We start from the raw sequence: 19,700 nt of genomic DNA on the forward strand, positions 1-19,700 counted from the left end.
TTCCCCATCGTCCAAGAGCTCAGTCTTCTCTCATCGCAACTTTCTAACTGTGCTGTTCTCTGCTTCGGCACCTTCCCGTAACTTGAAACATGCCGACCACTGTGATTCTCGGCTCTCAATGGGGTACTTACAGCCCTGTCATCGATGAGCATCGGGGCATGGATATGTACTAACGTGAACCTGCTTTTCTAGGAGATGAAGGGGTTTGTCTGCCTCTACACGCAATATTGAACTTATTCTGACGAGCGTGACCGACAGAAAGGAAAGCTGACGGACATTCTTGCTACTGACGCGCAACTCTGTGCGCGAGCCGCCGTGAGGATGATCCGATCTGCATAGAAAACACATACTAAGATGAAGATGTAGGGAGGTCACAACGCAGGGCATCAAATTGTGTAAGTCGAGACGGATCTGTGTAGGCGTATTAGAGTGATCTTGCTAATTCTAGAACAGTACCCAGGGTGTGTCATACAGGTATGCAGTCACATCGCACCGTCAGAGTTGGGGGAGAGTACTTACTCGCCTAGTTTCCACCTTCTTCCTTCTGGTCTTATCAACCCGAATTGGTAATTCATTCGATTCATTGCTTTGGCTTTGCAGGACTGATTCCTCATTTTAGCACGAACTTGATTGGTTCGGGTGTTGTTTTCCATGTGTAAGTAACTGCGACCCCCCGGTTCCAATTCTATCGATTGGCAAGTTGACTTCCTTTAGCCCATCATTCTTCAGCGAGCTCAAGGAACTTGATGAGAAAGGCCTTCCCCAAGTTTACGATCGCATTCTCGTCTCGGACCGAGTTCATATCAACTTGGACCTTCACCTTGCTGTCGATGGCCTTGAAGAGGTTGAGCTTGGAGGTAAGTAGTCAGTTCTCTAAGTGCGCAAAACACCCTCCAACAGCTGTTAATATCGCATTCTAGAGCATAAAATTGGAACCACAGGTCGTGGAATTGGCCCATGTTACAGTACAAAGGCTGCAGTAAGGACTACACCAAAGCGACGACAAAACAACGCTAAAATCTGCTCAACAGCGAAGTGGTATTCGATTAGCAGAGGTCTTCAACACTGAGCTGTTTGAGTTAAAACTTCGGCGACTTGCATCAGGCTTCGCCAAGAGATATGGGGACTTATTGAGGTAAGAGTCGGCTCATTGCGGATTATGCCGCCCATTCTGACGCTATTGTCAACCCAGATATGACGTTGAGGACGAAATCGCCCGTTTTAGAGAATATCGTCCGAAGCTTGCTAGATTCGCCATCGATGCCGTGCCCTTCATGCAGTCTGCCCAAGAGAACAACATGAACATTCTTGTGGAGGGTGCCAACGTAAGAGCTCTCTTCTTTATCGAAGTACCGCGCTGATCCATTCGGTGGCCTGAGCAAATGTGCCTGCGCAGGGCCATTGCTCGGTCCGCCTAGACAAAGGCCTTGATGCTAGATCTCGACGTTGGATCATATCCGTATGTATTCTAAAGCCATATCAACCAGATGTCAGCCATTAACAGTGAACAAGATATGTGACAAGTTCTACCACAACCGTGGCAGGCATTATTGGCGGGTTGCACCTTAATCCCCGCGGCCTCACTGAGGTGATCGGGGTGATCAAAGCCTGTACGCTCGACACACATTCAGCTGGCTGAAAGCAATATCATTCCAACCAGTTTCGGCCGCTGGGGGCTTTTTCACCTATTTGTTTACTTGTATATACTAATAAGAAACAGATACAACCCGAGTTGGGATGGGCAGTTTCAAAACTGAAGATCTCGGAGAGTTAGTCATTCAGCTTACAAAATGGGTTTAGTTGCTAATTACATATAACAGAGTTGGCACGAAACTCCAGGAATTGGGCAAGGAATGGGTACTTTTTTCTCTCTCTTCTCAACTTATTTTAACAGTGCTAATTGTGTCAAGGGAACGTCCACTGGTCGACGGCGTCGTTGTGGTTGGTAAGTTCCTCAGATATTCAAGACTTGTAACAAGAAAGTCTCAGCTAATTCAGATAGGCTCGGTACTTGAAATCGCTTGTTGCAGTCTAGTATATTCTTCCAGTATTGCTAATATAAATCTTACAGATCTTGTGGTCCTTCGATATAGCATGGCTATCAATTATTATACAGCACTTAACTTAACTAAGGTAAATGAAAATCTCTAATTTTATTCGCCCTTTTAATCGGACAGTGGCTGACTCCCTTCACCTCTAAAGCTGGACGTGCTGGATACATTCGAGACGATTAAGATCGCTGTGGCGTACAAGGACCCTGAATCCGGTGAGGTGAGTTAATACATGTCTCCTATAGAGTTGCCAGCAGATACTAACTAATTTTGTAGGAGTTGGTTTCGTACCCTTCGGATCCTGATACTCTCGATCGAGCTCATGTTGTTTATCATGAGATGCCGGGGTGGAAGAGACCGACCACGAACGTGAAGACCTTCGATGATCTTCCCAAGCAGGCGCAAGACTATGTCAAGGTAAGAATCGTATTATTATTAAGGGGCTGTATTAATAAGTGTTATCGCCAGTTCATTGAAAGCTTTATTGGAGTTAAGGTGAGATTATAATTTAAACGGTTGCCTTGAACATTTTAATATATTAACATTAAATAGGTAAAATGGATTGGCACTGGCCCTGACCGGGAGAGCATGATAAAGAAATAAGTCCGGTGGTGGACGCCATATCGGCGACGAGCTGCTGGTCCTGCGAGCGTGTCGCCATGACGTTAGAACACTAATTCTAGAGGCCAATTATCATGCGACGCTGTGCAGGAAGAAGGAGGGGCGCAGCTGCTAGCAGGGCTTCTATACGAGCGAGAATAACAGGCTGTAATATCGAAAATCGTTTTGCAACTGCTTTTTGAAAAATGTCAAGACTTGAATCCCATAATAGGCAGGAAATGTGCCCACTTTATAGTAACACGGTGTTATGAATGCCCTCTATGCCCTTGGCTACGGCGCCGTAGCCCCCAAGGGGGGGGGGGGGGGGGGGGGAAGGCTCGCTATAAGCAAAGACCAGCAGCCGCGGTCAAAAGCAATAACCGCAGCAGCTACGATTATGATTATCACCGCAGTCAACAAGTTGAACGGGTCAACAACAGCAGTGCTTCATTAACAGGCTGGATCAACAACAGTAGCTATAATCGGCGGCGGTCGCGTCAAGAACGACTACCGCTCGAGTGTCAGTGACTAACGTGGGGATGTATTTAAGAAAGTGCTGAGCGAATATGGCGAAGCGAGTACGCTGCGTAGTCCGTGCAATCTTCTAATGAAGTTATGCGTGTGTATATTAATCTCTACCCTTAGCTTGTCGGAGGAGCGGGTGTTGAGGTGACTAAAGGTGATGCTCACTGAGCAAGGCACAGGTGATTAACCTGAGCAAGAACGGCGGTGCTAACTAACTGACCGGGGCGCGGGCGTCCTGCATGTGGGTTTCGTGGTAGACTACCTACCTAGTAGGTACCTAGGTAGTTAGATGACTATGAACGCTCTTGTGTCGCCTTCACAACGGAGCTCCAGCGTGCCTTGTACCGGAACACGATCATGAAATACCTACCTAGGTACCTAGGTAGGTAGGAAACTACTTAAGTACCTATGGAAATGAATAGGATTTCCTGGCTGTCACCCACTAGCTCGCAAACGTTTTCGTTGTCTTCGGCCCTCCTGAATTGCGTTCACATTTAAGTGATAGAACTGTAGGAACGAGTTTTCTTTCCTTCTTCTCTAATTGGCAGGCGTGGCCAGGACAACTACTCCCTCTGGCGGATGGGCAACCGGAAGCAGGTGATGCGAATATGTGTGTTTTCTTTCTTTCGCCTTCTGTCGACCGCTCCCTTCACCCTACTTCAACTACGCCATGTATTTCTACCTGCAGCGAGAAACGGTTTGGAATATTCTTCTCACTACAGGGCTGTGATGCCCATGCCTTCTCTATTATTGAAATTTCTTAGCACGACAGTTAAAGGCGCCTCGAATCCCTTGCGTTATCAGGAAGTGTCTTCTATTCCGCACCACATGTTCGTTCGTGCCATACCGGCAACAATACTCACTGCATTGACTATCCAACATAAACTTAGGAATGGCGAAGTGGGGTATTGCTTTCGAAAATAGTCTATCTACCCTTGCTCAATATGCAACCAATTCATCATGAACACGAAGTCGTGACGTACGGTTCAATCGAGACCAGGGGCCAGCCATCGTCAAATGGAGAGTTTGGAAGTCTCAACCCAAACAGGGGCTCATCCAACGACGCCTCCAGTGCTGCTCACGTCTCGTCTAACCTATCACTGAGGGTAGACAATAACAGACCGCAGTCTATTCTCTCTAATTCTCAGCAGCAGCAACGTAGGGTTCAGACCCCAGCATGGGAAAAAATGTTGAGATAAGTATTGCTAACATGAATGTTCAAGGTTCATTTATAGCTACCGGAAATAACGGGAGCCATTCCGCAACCCGCCACCGCAGCAAATGGGAGACATTTTCGTCTAATGGAACAACCTTGTTTAGTCAGTCCAGCCATGGCGCTGACCGTGGTACTCTGAGCGGCTCATTGCGAACGACGATAAAATTTGCGAAAGTTGACAGATTTGTACCCATCAGAAACTATTCAGCCCCTTCTTCAGAACGATACCGAACCAACAGGGACCCTGGCAGGCTCTCTCAAATCGAGAGAGGAATAAGACTCGGCGTAGGCTTCCGCCTGAGGTGTCGTTCATTACAACAGGCCGTATCAATCAAATACACGTCTTTCATCTTGCAGACATTTCCAGACTTCGGTGCTGAAAGTCGAGTGAGTAAGTTTATCTTGGCTTGCCAGTCGTTGAGGATTGGCACAACTAAAACAGTACAGCAAAAGGATTTTTGCAGAAAAATTTGCCTCTCCTTGAGCCTTCTTCCAACTTGCCGTACCGCCGTTGGCTTAATTCGCCAATTGTGCACTTGGCGGCTAGCACAGGTCGCTCATCTGTGGAGGGGACGCATTTGCCTCTGCATCCTATCATGCAATCCCTGAGCGAAACACATCAGAGGCCCGAGCAAGAGAGAATCCAAGACAACATTGGCTTTGCCCTTAACATAAACTTATTTCGCAAAGTCTTGGAATTTAATATGGCGTCCATATATGTTGCACAAACGTCTGCGTTGGCAGATTGCGTAACAGAATCCCTTTACCAACGTACGAGTGGGAATTTGAATCAACAAGAGGTTGTCCACTACGGCAGTCCTGGTATTGTCTATTCCAGTAGGGCCGTTTCCAATTTAGCATTCCTCGATATGTCAAATCACGAGCTAACTAGCGTGGTAGCTAAGCAGTCTTCAAGCACCTCAAGGTGTCTTCCTGTGGCACCATTCAAGTATTGTTTTACTTTTATCACCCCTCCCGCTCAACAGCATGGCTAATAATGCCCGTAGGGTCTTGGATGCTCCTAATTTGCGAGACGACTTTTATTGCTCGGTTCTTGCGTATTCGCTTTGTTGTCAAACCCTGGCTATGGGCTTGGGAAATGTTGTGTACACTTGGTCTGACGAAGAGGGTGTCCGCTCCGTAAATGGTTCTCAGCAAGATAATACTTGGCTGACATCAATATCATTTGCCGCCGGTGAAGGAAGCAAGGCTCTTTTTGCTGCTGGGAGATCAGATGGCACGTTTGTTGTGATGTCGTTATTGGAATCATCTCCTCGCTTTGAGATACGGCAACATCGCTCAATTTCTTGTCTTAGTTGGCGCCCTTGCTGCACCTTGCGACTTTCCACCAATCCTCGAAATTCGAATACACTGGTATGTACAGAAGACCTGGTTGTCGGAGATGAGTGCGGAGACTTGTATTACTACTTAGTTGAGTGGCCACCATTATCAGACAGCACAAGAGATGACTGCCCAGGGTCGATATCCCTTGTAGCTCGAATTTCGATACATAGCCAGCAAATATGCGGCCTAGCATGGTCACCCACGGGAGATCTGTTTGCTTCTGGTGGCAATGACAACATGTGTTCCCTTTTCAATATCAATGAGATCTTGGCGCCTCAACATCTCGGTTTACGTCAGGAAGGCCAAAACAGATACAATGCCTACCTTGATGACATAGTAGACACTTCAATACAGGAACAGATAACACCGGATGAACCACAGTTATACCTCGATTGGGGAGATGGGCGCGGATTCGCTCATCCAGACGCAACAGTATCGGACGAAGCAACGACGATTCCACCAGCGACTGTCCGAAGCCTTGTTTCCGGATGTCAACGCCAGGTTTGGGCCCATCAGGCAGCTGTCAAAGCTATCGCATTCTGTCCGTGGCTCGAGGGGCTTGTTGCGACAGGTGGTGGCTCAAACGACAAACGCATTCACTTCTTTCATACGGCTTCCGGGTCCTCACTTGCCACGATTCCAGTCGCAGCCCAGGTCACGTCGCTGATTTGGTCAAACACCAAGCGCGAAATAGCTGCCACCTTTGGCTATGCCCATCCGGAGCACCCGTACCGCATCGCTGTGTTCAGTTGGCCAGATTGTTCACAAACCGCAGCCATACCGTGGGACGATGATTTGCGTGCGTTGCATGCCGTTCCTTATCCGTGTTTTCTCAATGGATCCAAAGGAGCCGACGAAACTGGCGGGAGGGTGAATGAGTGTATTGTGGTGGCATCCAGCGACGAAACCGTGAAATTTCACCAAATTTGGTCGACGGAAGGGAGCAGGGCAGTCACCAGACCTGGTATGTACGGCGGCAGCGACATTCTTGAAGATTTGCAAGGCATTATAAAAGAGGGTGATGTGATACGTTGATACTTCGGAGTTACACCCTGACTTCGTAAAGTGGACAGCCTCTGAACATGAATGTGAGCGACATCATGATGTGCTTATAGAGGGGATTTGATAGAGGAAGAAGGATTGCAATACGCGACTATACCCTCAAATGACGTCCTTGGCTTGGATAGTCAAGGCTTAGAAGAATTGATACAAAAATAAGATTGCGGAGGTAAATAAACTAAACTGCAAAGATTCAGCTAAACAACTGTGAATATACAGAACCCTTAAAAACGCCGCGCAATGCAAGGTTAACAGCGTTCTTGAGGCCAATGGCACACCACATGGGCTAATCCCCTACTTCAGTATCGCAATCAGCAGTATCAAAATGATGATAAGCACAACTATGGCCGTCATCTGCTTATTCTCTCCAGCCCCCTTCGCTACTTTTCCCATTACGCCTTTTGCTCGGTCTAAACGGCTCTGATGCCGGTCGACAGTGGTGTCCATCTCATCTAGAATAGCGACATGGCTCTCTAATTCGTCACCAATCTGCATACTTATTTCTCTTTGACGACCAATAGACTCTCCCAGACGGTCGAGTTGTTCATCTTGTTCTTCTAAAATCTGGGAGTGGTATTGATGCAGCTGTTGATTAGTCATATCAACAGCTTGGTCATGATAACCCGCGGAATCAGACGCAGGGTCGTCTCGGTATGGCCCAAATTGTGTTTCTGCCTGCGGCGCAGGCGTATCGCTGAAGCGAACTGATTTAGATCTTCGAGATGCCGCGTGGGAGAAGTCTGCCGCTAATTCGTTCGTGTTAGGTTCCGTGAGAGTATGTTCTATCGAGGCGCTAGTGAAGCCATGAAACTGGGCTGTTAAGTCTTCTAATTGCCTGCGCAGATTCACCAGAGACTCCGCCCATCTGGTAACGAGTACAGGGCATGTTAGAGATGTAGCAACAATCTAGCTTGGGTCTTGGGTTTCATACTCTGCATCGTTCTCCTGTCCATGCTCAGAATGCCCTTGTTCCAGTGACGCAAGGCCAGAGCGCAGCTGATCCAGTGACCGCGAGATGTGTCCGTCTTGAGTGTCGTTGTCCAAATTGAGGCTGCTTGCACGCTGTCGCTCCAATAATGAAAGCTTGATGTGGTCCGCCAGGAGATATAGCTGGCTGGGTTTCGTCATGGTGGTAGTGCCCAGGGGACTTATTTGCCTGGCGTAAAATGATACAGAGAGGGGAAGAAAGCGCGTGTTGGCCCCGGGGTTGATGGCCGATCCAGGACAAGATGGATGTCGCTGGTAAAGTTGAGTGTCAGACGCTGACGATGACGAAGACCAATGTGTCTGGTAACAAAGGTGATCAATGTTTGTTGTAACAACATGTCACAGGGAACTAGTGGCTGATGCATCTTAGTGGCCAGTTTCACTACCACGAACCAAGCCCCAGCAGCTTCCCATGTGGGGTCCACTGGTATCAATGGGAGCGTCCACCAACCAGGACTGGGCGCATACGTGGGAACGACAACCTGGGCCGCATTGACATACAGTCTGTGGTCAAAGGTGTTTGAAAATATCCGAGTATACACTAACACAGCTCAATATGCCTCAGCACACAACGCGATATGCGATACCTTTTCTTGTTCAAATACTTATCACCCCCCACTGTACATAATACATGCAAACAATAATGACTGGAGATCATGCCCATGTGCACTCTTCGGCTTGTTTGTTGTCGAAGTGTCGGACAAGCCGGAGAAAAGAGTCGATATCAGGCACTTGGAGACATCGTCGGTGTCCCGATCCAACAACATACTGAAGTCAAGTACTACCTACCTAGGTAGGTAGGTAATTGGTGTCGGGTCGATATCGGCCATACATCTGGTCAGGCAGGCGCGAACACGATCACCCCTTTGTTTACTTACAGGAACGTCAGTCCAAGCAGATTAATGACACGCTCATCGACTGCATTCGGGTATCTTTCTCAAGCCCATGCCGAGCCCATTGTGCCAATGATGGAGATTAATGATATCACTCATGTGCTGGTACTCAGAGTAAGAATCCAAGGCAAGAGACACCTTGCAAGTGAGAGTGCTGCCCTGCCACCTGCCTTAGGTACTTTAGGTGCAACCAGACCAGACAGAAAAGGAACTGGGGTGATCAAAACTCGAAGAGGGGGCTCAGCTTGGTTGTCCGGCCATATGGTGGCGTCAATGCATGCCTGGCATCCGGCTGGGCTCACCATGAGTCGTAGTGATACCAGGCCAATCTCTATCCAACTTCTGAGGGTGAGCAAAAGCAAACCGGCCAAGTGCGTCCGTGAGCGTCCACTTCCCCCGTCCGTCCATACACGGACGATCTAGGGACCTAAACTCAAACACGGCTCCAAAAAGTGAGCAAGTCGACATACCACCAGTAGACATGGACCCACAAGTATCTCGGTACCTGTGGTGGGGCCTCGTGCTTGTCCGATTGGCACTTGACTTTAAACTGGCAGCATGCTTCCTCTAGAGTAGACACTTTGCCAGTACCCGCCCAGTATGCAAGTCGGCTCCCCTCTCGAGGTACCTTCATGGTATATGTGGTGCCCACAGCATGAAAACGGACGAATGAGTCTCTGGAAGGTTGGCTCGACCCCGAATACTCATCATTGCAGCTGATCGGCCCCAGGTCTGGAGACCAGTTGCGCTGCCCCCAGAGTCATGGCTTTTCACTGGTCATGCTTCCAACTGTGTTTGCAAACTAACCTTCCTCCTACATCCTTGCAATACCAAACCCACACATCGCGTCTCTAACAACATTGGCCGTGAACCAAATTGTGTGACTTATCTATTCCGTGCAGTTCTTTTATCTGTTTGTCCATATAAGTTTTTTATTGAGAAACACCCGTCTACTTTGGTAGACTACTTACTTTTCCCGCATCCTTTCCCCCTTGCAACATAGGGTATCTCTAATGAGCACCAACCAACCTTGAGGTTTCACCATTGAACTGGCGCCATTGTTTCTCACATCGCCCTTCATCACAACTGCCATCATTGGATCGGCCTGACGACTTCATTATACGGCTCAGCTAACGATAAAGCTGAATTTGCGGTTTGTTAAACATTGGACACTAACATTGACATTGACAGAGCAAGCTTCACACGAAATCCGAGCCTGAGCCAATGTCCCACGCCATTATGGCAAATTTCGGTCGCCAACTTACGACTGCCTCTCCAGTGCTTGCAATTTCACCACGACCATTTTTTCAGACACAGCTCTCTGCAGGAACCTTCGGGCGCCACCATCCACCACCAATGTCATTTAGCAGTGCGTCCCCGGCTTTGGCAAACCCGGCTCGGTCTGCAGGACGCAAGCGGTCGCGTGATGAGGCATCGGTTAACCTCGAGCCCGACTCGCGAGACCCCGTCACTAGGGATTCCCGTGAAGAATGGGTGTATGGCGAGGGCATGGTTCTGATTAAGCCTGGCAAGGGCTACGTTGCGGATGCCTCCAGCCAATCTGGCACATGGGTAGAAGAAAAGAACAACAATGAACCTGACACGAGACGCGAAATCGAAGCCACCCAAACTGAAATACGGAACCACAAGTCACAACGGCTAGACCATAACCCGGGCAGGGCATCCCTCGACGGCAATTCCACCTCACCCGTCTTCCAGACTTCAGGCCACCAAGGCCATAATGGCAACGACACATTGGTGATCGACAACTTCACCGTTCATCTTGGTATCGGCTGGAGAAAGTTAAGCACCGAGGAGCATATCCAAGCAGCAGCACGAGGCTGGGCAAAGTTCATTGAAAAAAGCTTCGGGCTACTAAACGTTAGCATCTGTCTAGAGAGTAAAGGCCTCCAATCCTACCTCGTCGAAGCTGCGGACGGGTACTACCTTTTCACCGAGAACTTACGTCACGGTCGACTCGTCAGTCGGACAGTTGAGGGAGCACTTCAAAATTTACAGGTATCTCCGCCAAGTTTTGAGGGCCCAGAACTCGGTCTTACCGCAGCAGGGGACAGACATAGCAATGTCTTGCCAGACTCGGCCATGGTAATAGATTAGTGCGACAGGCATGCCCTCAGCTTATGGTCCATGATTCCTAGCAGAATCGTTACAGCACACTCTGCAGCATGTAATATTAGAACAATATATGTTTTTATGCTTCTTCCCAAGGTGTAGGACGGTAATCATTGAGAGATGCAATATGAATACAGGAGTCAGCCCGCGGTACCGTTGTCCCAATATGGCATTATAGTCCTTTATTGCATCCCTGGAAACTTCCTAGGCAGCTCATACTCTAGGCATTAATTCGGGGTGCATCAGGGTCGTTGGAAGAATTCGTTTTGCTTCGAATAAACGAAAACAACACCAGTAGTCCTTTTAACAGATTCCACCAACACTCCACCAATTATACGTCGGTAGGCTTGTATGGTGAATGTTCTTTTGCTGGGCTGCTCTCAGATTCCAGTTGGAGTACTCCGTACATGGTCATCGTAACTCCAATACTGGAAGAACTCAGCGCACCCTCTCAAACCTGCAAGCTTCATCAATAAAAACATACATTGCATATCGTTATAGCCGACGCTTTCCTCAACAACCGTACTCCGTACTAGGCGGGTCAGTTTGATTTGCGCAAGAGCTACCGTCTTGGACTGGGACAAACTGGGTCTGGCAGTCTGGCTTGCCCCAGCCTCATTAGGTAAGGCAACAACCGTGTCGGCATGTCGTTCCGCCACTGGAAAGTTGGCAATTGCACAACAGAGAGCAATCACCAGGTTAACCTCCCGACGTGCCCGGTATTCGTCCCCATTTAATTCGAGAGGACCAGGCGAGAAGCTCTGGACCAAGTCACAATGAATGGGGACATAAGCCTCTCTCGGGCACTTGGCGGACTCCGAATAGCTAACCCCGATGAGGCCGGTAATGGTATTCGCCCTGACTCTTCCGCAAATGCTCATGATCCCGACTCCAAATCTACAACCACAGCTCGCGACAACATTGACAATGATGCAGTAAACACCACTGCGGAAGAGCGAAGCTACGCCAAGTACAAAGAAACGGCCATCGATGCTGGCAGATCAAACTCCAGCACAGCCACTCCATTGCCTGTCACGAACAGCCGCGATGCCGCTTCAACTCGAGATAAGATTGTTCTCGATGGCCAACGGTTCCCCAATCCGACACATCAAGAATCCCCAGCAGTTGCATTCAATACCGGAATCCCAGCTCGTGAAAGCTCTATGGCATCCGCAAATCGCTTTTCCACGTCACCTGGCAGAAGTTTGGGCCGAGTAACGACTGACGAGCTACCCATAAATCAGTCCAGCGAAGACTGGAAAGATCGGGGTGCAGCTGTTGGCCTTCGCCGCGAAATCGACAGTTCCGGCCGCATGGTAGTTCGGCAGATCAAAAAGGGTGTCCGTGACTTCTCCTTCGGTCGCATCTTGGGAGAAGGCTCCTACAGCACGGTCTACCTTGCCACCGATCGGCAGACCCTGAAGGAGTACGCAATCAAAGTCCTTGAGAAAAGACATATAATCAAGGAGAAGAAGATCAAATACGTGAATATTGAGAAAAATACGCTCAATCGCCTCACAGAACATCCTGGAATTGTACGACTCTATTACACATTCCAAGATGAAGCGTCTTTATACTATGTGCTTGATCTGTGCAACGGTGGAGAACTATTAGGGGTTTTAAAGAAAACCGGAACCTTCGACGTGGATTGCGTCAGGTTTTATGGTGCGCAGATACTGGATGCAATCGACTACATGCATTCTCGGGGGGTTATTCATCGTGATTTGAAACCTGAGAACGTTTTGCTGGACGACCAAATGCATGTTAAGATAACCGACTTTGGGACCGCGAAACTTCTCGGCGATCCTCGTGAAAGTACAGCAGCAAACTCAATTGACCGTGGCGGCGCAGTCAGTCGATCACAACGGGGTATTGAAGAGGACAGTCGTGCGGCGTCGTTTGTGGGCACAGCAGAGTATGTTAGTCCTGAGCTTCTTACTCATAAAAGCGCAGGCAAGGCTAGCGACCTCTGGGCTTTTGGGTGCATCATATATCAATTATTTGCCGGACGTCCACCGTTCAAAGCGGGGAGCGAGTATCTCACCTTCCAGAAGATCGTAAACCTCGAATACGACTTTCCTGCTGGATTTCCACCTCCCGCGCGCGATCTTATTGAGAGGTGTTTGGTCCTGGATCCTGCAAGAAGGCTTACAATTGAGCATATAAAGAATCATGAGTTTTTCGATGGACAGCAATTTGGGAAAGGCTTATGGCGAGCGAAGGCACCAAGACTACGACCATATATACCTCCTGCGCAGGAGCCTAATATCATCCAATTGAACGGATTCCCTTCTAGCGCCGGGAAGTCAAACAACAATAACCAAACCCCTAGACCTACGCCACAGCCACAAACTGCCACTAATGTCGGAAGCAGCCGGCCGGTGAGAATCATTACAGAGCTTCCTCCGCCTACACAACTAGACATTGAGTGGTCACCAGTGTTGACAAAGAACAATGAACGAATATTGAGGCTGGGAGATCTAATGGTGGTTTCCACCCCTCTGCCAAACAGCATTCATCGAAAAGGATCTGACGAAGGCCATAAAAAACTATCTCGTTTCTTCGGGGGTAGTACAACCAAGAAGAGGCAGCGCTTGGTGATGGTGACCTCAAGCGGCCGTATTGTGCTTGCTCCGGCGGGAGGGGAGGAAAAGAGGGCAAAGCAAGAGCTATCACTTCTAACCTCAGATGCGACTTGGAGAACACAACTGGATGCCAAGGGGCAGCTCATATGGTGTGTTGATACGGTAAGTTTCTCAGTTTTGTCCTTACCTATTTTGTCACTGACACACTTTGCAGGCCGGTTACCATTACACATTTGAAGAGACCAAGCTTTCTGTGAATAGTGATGAGGAGCGACCCTCAGCGGACGAGTGGGTTGAATGCCTTGAGAAGGCAAGGGATATGGCCTTGTCTCAAGGTGCGAACCCTCCAAGCAACGATGGGCCATTCGCAGATATATCTTCTGCAGTGTCGAGTCCAGCCAGTACCTTGGGCAGTAGAGCTCAGTATCAGGAAGGCAATAGTCCTCACGATCGAAATGGACGCAATCATTTGAGCAAAAACCAACCTGGGCACGATGATTTGACGTCAAAACGGAATCGATTCAGCAAACGACACTCGCGGAACGGCTTAGGATCCGCTTTTTAGGGACCTTGAAATACGCGATGTGCTTTCTTTTTTGTTTTTGTTTTTTCATTTTGAAATGGCACACAAGCTGCTAGGTTTCTACGTCTTGTTCCCGTTGTTTATCATCTAAGTACACTCACATTCTGTCGTGTATTTTCTGTCGTGTATACATAGCCATGGCATTGTCAGCGAGGCGTAAATGAGGTATTATTTCCATTTCGTGATGTTACCATCACCGTTGCTGTTGGTGCGGGTCGGCTGTTGCATTTCTCTGTTCCAATGTTCGGTCTCAACCACACCTTTCTTTGGGTGAGACGAAAGCTTTCGACGAACGGGTTGAAGAGGATGAACAAAGGCTAATCACACCAAATGCATGTTTTTAAGATTTTAGATCGTGTGATTGGTCTATTCAGCTGCTAAAATAAACAGCATGAGTGTTAGCATCATATAGGAAGATTCTAGAACTTTTTTCACTTCTCCCGCAAAAGTAGAACTATCTGGGTGTACAGCTGGATGTACTATTTCCGCTAGCGGTGAGGGGATGGCGTCGATGTGCAAACAAGTATGTCACATCACCCGACGTGCGATTAAGCAATCCATACGCTGAGGTTCGTCAGGACGATGATCGCGAAATGAACTGACAATTGGAGTATTAAGTCATACGAGACAGAACCACGGAGCCTCCAGTCTTCGGATCAGAAATATTGCAATTAGACTTCATATAGCTACTTTGACCAAATTGGTGTATACCTTGCAAAATTAACTGGTGAGACTATGTGTGAGGAACAGCAAGGCGGCTTTGGCGGCGTGTCAGTCATGGCGGTATCAGGTGTAAGTCATACGAACCCATGCTTCTGTCGTTGACCAGTGGATACCTACCTAGGTAGGGAGAGGCTATGGGTGGATGCTGGACAGGCAAGGCAGAACGGGTCTGTTGGAACGACCTTACGGAAAGATATCACGTGATATTTCACATGATTTAAAATTCGCGATCCTGACACGGGTTGGACACGAGGAGGGTCAAGAGGGCATCGCGAAGTCCATGGTCATCAGCAAGAGCGATTCACCAACCCGACGTCGCAATGCAAGGTCAATATCGCAATTATGCCCAGCAAGTACCTCACCGCTCCCCTCACGCTGCTAGTCAGCGTCGCGGGGGCATAGGTAAGGACGAGACTTTTGAGGCATTCGTGCATACACCCGACAACGACTAACTTCACCTAGGGCCAATGATGTCGTCTGGTCCCCATCCTTCTGTGCCATTAACTCAAGCGCAGATAGCACAGCAGCAACAAGCACAGGCTCATGCCCACGAGCTGGCAAGGCGTCGGAGCCGCAAACCAACCGACAAGAATATTCCCGATGGGGTAGACGACTGCATTGTTGACCAAGAGGCTGTTCAGAGATACAAGGCACTGAGGGACGTTGAGAGAATTCTGGACGCCACTACAACCCGTAAACGGCTCGATGTATCAGACTCATGTAGCCGAACTAACAGCAAGGTTTGCGGAACTATTGCCACCGTAGAGAATTATGCTCTACAATTCATAGATTGAGGCTAACAGGTTATCATCAGCTCTCCAAAACACTTCGAATTTGGGTCAGCAACACTGTTGAAGACCAAGCTTGGCAAGGTACAGGGCTCAATGTTGACACCTTCGATTTCACATCAAACATGGAGGCATCATATCGCGTCAAAATTGAAGGCCGATTGCTAGATGACGACATGCTCAATGACACAAACCCCTCTCCCGATCCTCTGTCAGGTACCGCAGGGGAAGCAGGTAAACCCGAGTCAAATCAACATGACATTCCAAATTCTGGTACTTCTCCAACTTGCCGGTTCTCCCACTTCTTCAAGTCACTATCCGTCGATTTCGATCATCCTCGCTTCCCGAGTGGCTCAGGACACAACGTTGAATGGAAAAAGCCGGAAGCGGGATCCAAAACTCAGTCTAGCAGCAACACTATTTCCGCCACGGACTTCGATGAGCTTACTTTCAAAAGAAACGGCGATGAAAACACGAATATTATGATCAATTTGTACCGGCACGAATCTCCTGAGCGTTACCAATTCAGCCCTGAGCTTGAGGACGTAATTGACATGCATGAAGGGACACAACAGGAAGCGGTGGGGGCATTGTGGGAATACGTCAGGTTCTGGAATCTCCAAGAGGACGAGGAGAAACGGAATTTTCGGTGTGATGAGCTCCTGAAAAAGGTACTGAGGCCCCATGACACAGAGGACCATCAGCCACTAACCCCTATGCTAGGTTATCGGAAGAGGTGATATCGGATATATACCAATGTTGAATGACTATGTCACACAGCACCTTCGGCCACTACCTCCAGTTAGATTACCCTATACAATCCGCGTCGACGAAGCCTTCCATAAGGATCCTCAGGCCACAGTCTACGACGTACAGGTCCTCGTGGACGATTCTTTGCGCGGTGCGCTGCAGCCTCTTATCAATAATTCACAATATGCGTCCATGCTAAAGGATGTTACCTTGCTTGATGAGCAATTAGCTCGTTTGGTACAAGCTATTGCAGTTTCAAAGGCTAAACACTCCTTTTTTGTCTCCTTGAGTGAGGATCCAGCGAACTTCGTCAAAAGTTGGCTGAGTTCGCAGAGACGAGACCTCGAGGTGATTTTAGGGGAAGCTGCTAAAGGTGGAGGAGACTCCCTTGCAGCTGACGAATGGAGGCGTGGGGGAGTAAACAGCGTTTGGACAACACAGAATGCGCGTGAAAGTGTCAATGTGCTACTGTCTAGGCAGCGGTAAATGCTGCCACGACAAGAGTATTCTTGCCCAATAAACCACGGCATGCCAAGCCATTCTTTTATCAGTAGATTGGGGGCGTTTCGACCAGGGGGCGGCGTCACTGGAGCCTGGAACCTTGAGGAAATGATTATTTAAAATTGTTCCTAATATCAATTGTAAGATACCTGTTACTGGTTTCATTCGCTGGTGAGTCGGCCTGCGGGCTGGACCAGGGCAAGCGTTGTATTTCATGTCTCTTGTAGTATAGTGATACTCGTCTGAGCCGCCAGTTAGCTCCCATGGCATCACCGACACCAGACTCGTGGACCGTCAAGTCACACCCAGTATTCCTTCCTCCCAGACCAAGCACATCGGTCTGGCTTGGGTCTTCTTGGTTAAGAATGTTTGAACTCAGGTGCCACCACGGGCACCTCAATTGCAGTATATCTGGATTTCCATATTTTCCATCACCTCGAGCAACCCTCCCCACATTATCTTTGCATTTGGACCGGGTTGGGTGGCATATTGCGTATTTGCTTGATCAGAAATTCGCGTTCGTCGATAAACTGCTCATCATCCGTCCGATCTTCTAGGAAGTGTGAGAGGAACGTGAGGAGCTTTTCACGATTCATGATAAGGATTTTTTGTACGGCCATGGACTTGTGCGGATTGGCGACAAATACTTTAAACACATGAAAGCCCTCATACTGGACCATCTTCCGATCATCTCGAAGTAAGTTCATGCATATTTTGAGGTGGTCGCCGCGATCGACATAGGCGGTCATGACACTGTAGTTGGACCGATCAAGTAGAATCTCCCCCAGAAGTTTAATAGATTGGCGCTTAGTGACATAACTGCTGGATTGCACGAGTGTGCTATTGTACTTTTCGAAAAACATGTCGAAGTTTACCGAAAGGTATCGGGGGACCAGATCCTTGTGCCTGGTCAGTAGTTCCTGTTGGACCTGTCAGCTCGATACGTCACCAGAGAATTTGGTCAGCAAATACTGATTTTAGGATACCATACCCTGAATGTAGTAAATGCATCGGCTGCCACTTCAAATGAGCTTTTGTCTATCCAGTCAAAAAATCTCCAGAACACGCCCCTTCCACTTTGCGGTCGGTCACGATCAATGGCATTCAAGCCTTTGGCACTCGAACCGGGTTCATCCCCATCATCGTAGAGGATGACTGCAGCTGCTGCCTCGTTTTTTAGTAGCTCTCGTAGGACCGACCCGGCTGGTGTTGCGCTCTCCTTGTGGTCATATGCTCGACATAACTCAACAAGGACCTGTGGCCGGTTACACACGACGTATGAGAGAGCTATGGGGTCACTTTTAGGGGCAGCAGAGGCAGGTCGAAACCTGAACACATATGAAAATATAACCTGAGTATCCTTTCGTGATTCAAATGGCAGGCGGTAGAGGTTAATGGCGAGGAGATGTAGCAAATCTTCGTCTATCAACCCCGTGACGAGTTGATATATCTGTTCTGGGGAGCTGTCTGATTCTGTTATATTGAATCAGCCATGTCCCAAGACTCGCGAGTGTCGCTTCGACATTTGGGGTAGTCCCGTTGGGCATGGCGACCGTACCTTGTGTTCCCTGCAGGACGATTTTCATTTGGTTCAAAACCCGTGCCAGTTCTTCTGCCTTGGAGCATCAACGAGCGTCAGGTAACATAATCTGGCGGCCGGGGGTGAGGTGTGATGAATTGGAGATTAAACTGCTATAACTGATGGTCCATGTTGACATACCTTAACTGCGGAGTTGGGGCCTTCGAGACGAAGCACATGCTCCCGTGCCTGCCTGTGCAGGTCAGCAGCGCCACGAGATCGTGCCCTGCCAAACAGAAACGACATGTCGTTGAACTGACAATGTTCGTCAGGATGGCATACACAACTTGTATGTTAGTGTGGCCAGCTGTTGTCAATGCAATGGTTTGCCATCCGGCTCAGTCACGGCTAAGTGGCTGAGATTTTTGGGCGTCTGGTGTCTCCAGGCTGAAGTTGTCTTTGGTCAGTATGCGGGGCAACACAGGGAGCCTGTGAGTGCATACGCTTGGGTCAATACTCCCTACCTAAGGTACCTAGGTAGTTGACCCGTGCCTGGGATAGGCACCTACTGTAGGTACCTAGGTACTTCAAGTACGTAGGAACGCCGAGGGTTGGTGAGCAGTAGTGGCCTTGTAACGGCCTAGATCTGATCAATCTCTGGTCTGGTCTGGTTGATCAATCTCAATAGCAAACGCTTTTTGACGGACGCGATGAGAGCACCACCTCACGGCCGACAGCCAGTTCGCAAGCAACCCGGACACGACCGGACACTTAGGTACCGGACCCTCATGTGTACCTGGGGCCCCCTCACAGCAAATGTAAGTTGCCTGGTTGCCATTTGGCGCCCCTCATCATCTAGACATGGACCCGACCCACAGACCACATCAATGCCAGGCCTATTGACGCTTCGGATGGTGTGACAGTGTTGCTCTGACATATGAGAAATAGGTTCATCGATTAATGGCTGTGGAATGGCATCAATATGACAAGACGACGGCGATAAAAGAGCACAGCAACCACAAGCCAGCATTACAGCACTGGGAGACCCACACATTAGTACATATAAAGACCAAAAAGAAAGAAAGAAAGAAAGAAAAATCAATCCCAAAAAAAAAGCCATGCCAGCTGAATAAGTTGTAGGGTAGCAGCACCAGACATAGCTTTGTATGTAACTCAATTTTTCGGCAATGTGTGCGCCAGACCAACCCCGCCCCCACCAACAGGTTTGGGCAATGTGATGACCCCACCTTGAGTCACTGCGCAGTATTTTCTTCTCCTGGAGAGACCAAAGTCAGAAATCTCATCGCCTCGCCATTCGAAGAGACCACCTAGGTAGGCCACGTCGATTTCGAACTGCAAAAACCGCAGGCATTCACAATCTACGAGTGGTGACGGCTCGCCAACACCTGAGCTCCTCCACGTTTCCACTGACATCATCTGCGC

General features: G+C 48.8%; 7 protein-coding genes across 7 annotated transcripts; 5 read left to right on the forward strand and 2 right to left on the reverse strand.

The window, feature by feature from the left end:
• Nucleotides 1-89: 89 nt before the first annotated feature.
• VFPPC_12999 (adenylosuccinate synthetase protein) lies at nt 90-2,654 on the forward strand (the record flags this gene model as incomplete). The annotated part of the gene is made up of 19 exons (XM_018290776.1): nt 90-123; nt 193-203; nt 259-315; nt 367-395; nt 454-474; nt 528-566; nt 620-655; nt 715-857; nt 921-979; nt 1,032-1,135; nt 1,193-1,325; nt 1,721-1,769; nt 1,821-1,857; nt 1,911-1,945; nt 2,072-2,133; nt 2,203-2,271; nt 2,328-2,468; nt 2,520-2,546; nt 2,604-2,654. The coding sequence occupies 19 exons, from the start codon at nt 90-92 to the stop codon at nt 2,652-2,654; spliced, it is 1,137 nt and encodes a 378-aa protein (XP_018149463.1).
• A 2,725-nt stretch (nt 2,655-5,379) lies between these two features.
• VFPPC_01101 (WD domain-containing protein) lies at nt 5,380-6,771 on the forward strand (the record flags this gene model as incomplete). Its single annotated transcript, XM_022428206.1, has 1 exon — nt 5,380-6,771. The coding sequence occupies one exon, from the start codon at nt 5,380-5,382 to the stop codon at nt 6,769-6,771; it is 1,392 nt and encodes a 463-aa protein (XP_022284718.1).
• Nucleotides 6,772-7,089: 318 nt separating this feature from the next.
• VFPPC_13000 (SNARE complex subunit (Syn8)) lies at nt 7,090-7,923 on the reverse strand (the record flags this gene model as incomplete). Its single annotated transcript, XM_018290777.1, has 2 exons — nt 7,090-7,660; nt 7,727-7,923. 2 exons carry the CDS (start codon nt 7,921-7,923, stop codon nt 7,090-7,092), a joined length of 768 nt encoding a protein of 255 aa, XP_018149465.1.
• Nucleotides 7,924-9,914: 1,991 nt separating this feature from the next.
• Nucleotides 9,915-10,793, forward strand: VFPPC_01103 (hypothetical protein; the record flags this gene model as incomplete). Its single annotated transcript, XM_018280989.2, has 1 exon — nt 9,915-10,793. One exon carries the CDS (start codon nt 9,915-9,917, stop codon nt 10,791-10,793), a length of 879 nt encoding a protein of 292 aa, XP_018149466.2.
• A 791-nt stretch (nt 10,794-11,584) lies between these two features.
• VFPPC_01104 (3-phosphoinositide-dependent protein kinase 1) lies at nt 11,585-13,958 on the forward strand (the record flags this gene model as incomplete). The annotated part of the gene is made up of 2 exons (XM_018280990.1): nt 11,585-13,555; nt 13,608-13,958. 2 exons carry the CDS (start codon nt 11,585-11,587, stop codon nt 13,956-13,958), a joined length of 2,322 nt encoding a protein of 773 aa, XP_018149467.1.
• A 1,061-nt stretch (nt 13,959-15,019) lies between these two features.
• Nucleotides 15,020-16,658, forward strand: VFPPC_01105 (SWI/SNF complex protein; the record flags this gene model as incomplete). Its single annotated transcript, XM_022428207.1, has 5 exons — nt 15,020-15,101; nt 15,162-15,439; nt 15,514-16,158; nt 16,211-16,585; nt 16,656-16,658. 5 exons carry the CDS (start codon nt 15,020-15,022, stop codon nt 16,656-16,658), a joined length of 1,383 nt encoding a protein of 460 aa, XP_022284719.1.
• A 535-nt stretch (nt 16,659-17,193) lies between these two features.
• VFPPC_01106 (conidiophore development protein hymA) lies at nt 17,194-18,563 on the reverse strand (the record flags this gene model as incomplete). The annotated part of the gene is made up of 4 exons (XM_018280992.1): nt 17,194-17,658; nt 17,730-18,211; nt 18,297-18,354; nt 18,459-18,563. The coding sequence occupies 4 exons, from the start codon at nt 18,561-18,563 to the stop codon at nt 17,194-17,196; spliced, it is 1,110 nt and encodes a 369-aa protein (XP_018149469.1).
• Nucleotides 18,564-19,700: the final 1,137 nt, after the last annotated feature.

This window comes from Pochonia chlamydosporia, chromosome 1, assembly GCF_001653235.2.
Source record: "Pochonia chlamydosporia 170 chromosome 1, whole genome shotgun sequence".
NCBI lineage: Eukaryota > Fungi > Ascomycota > Sordariomycetes > Hypocreales > Clavicipitaceae > Pochonia > Pochonia chlamydosporia.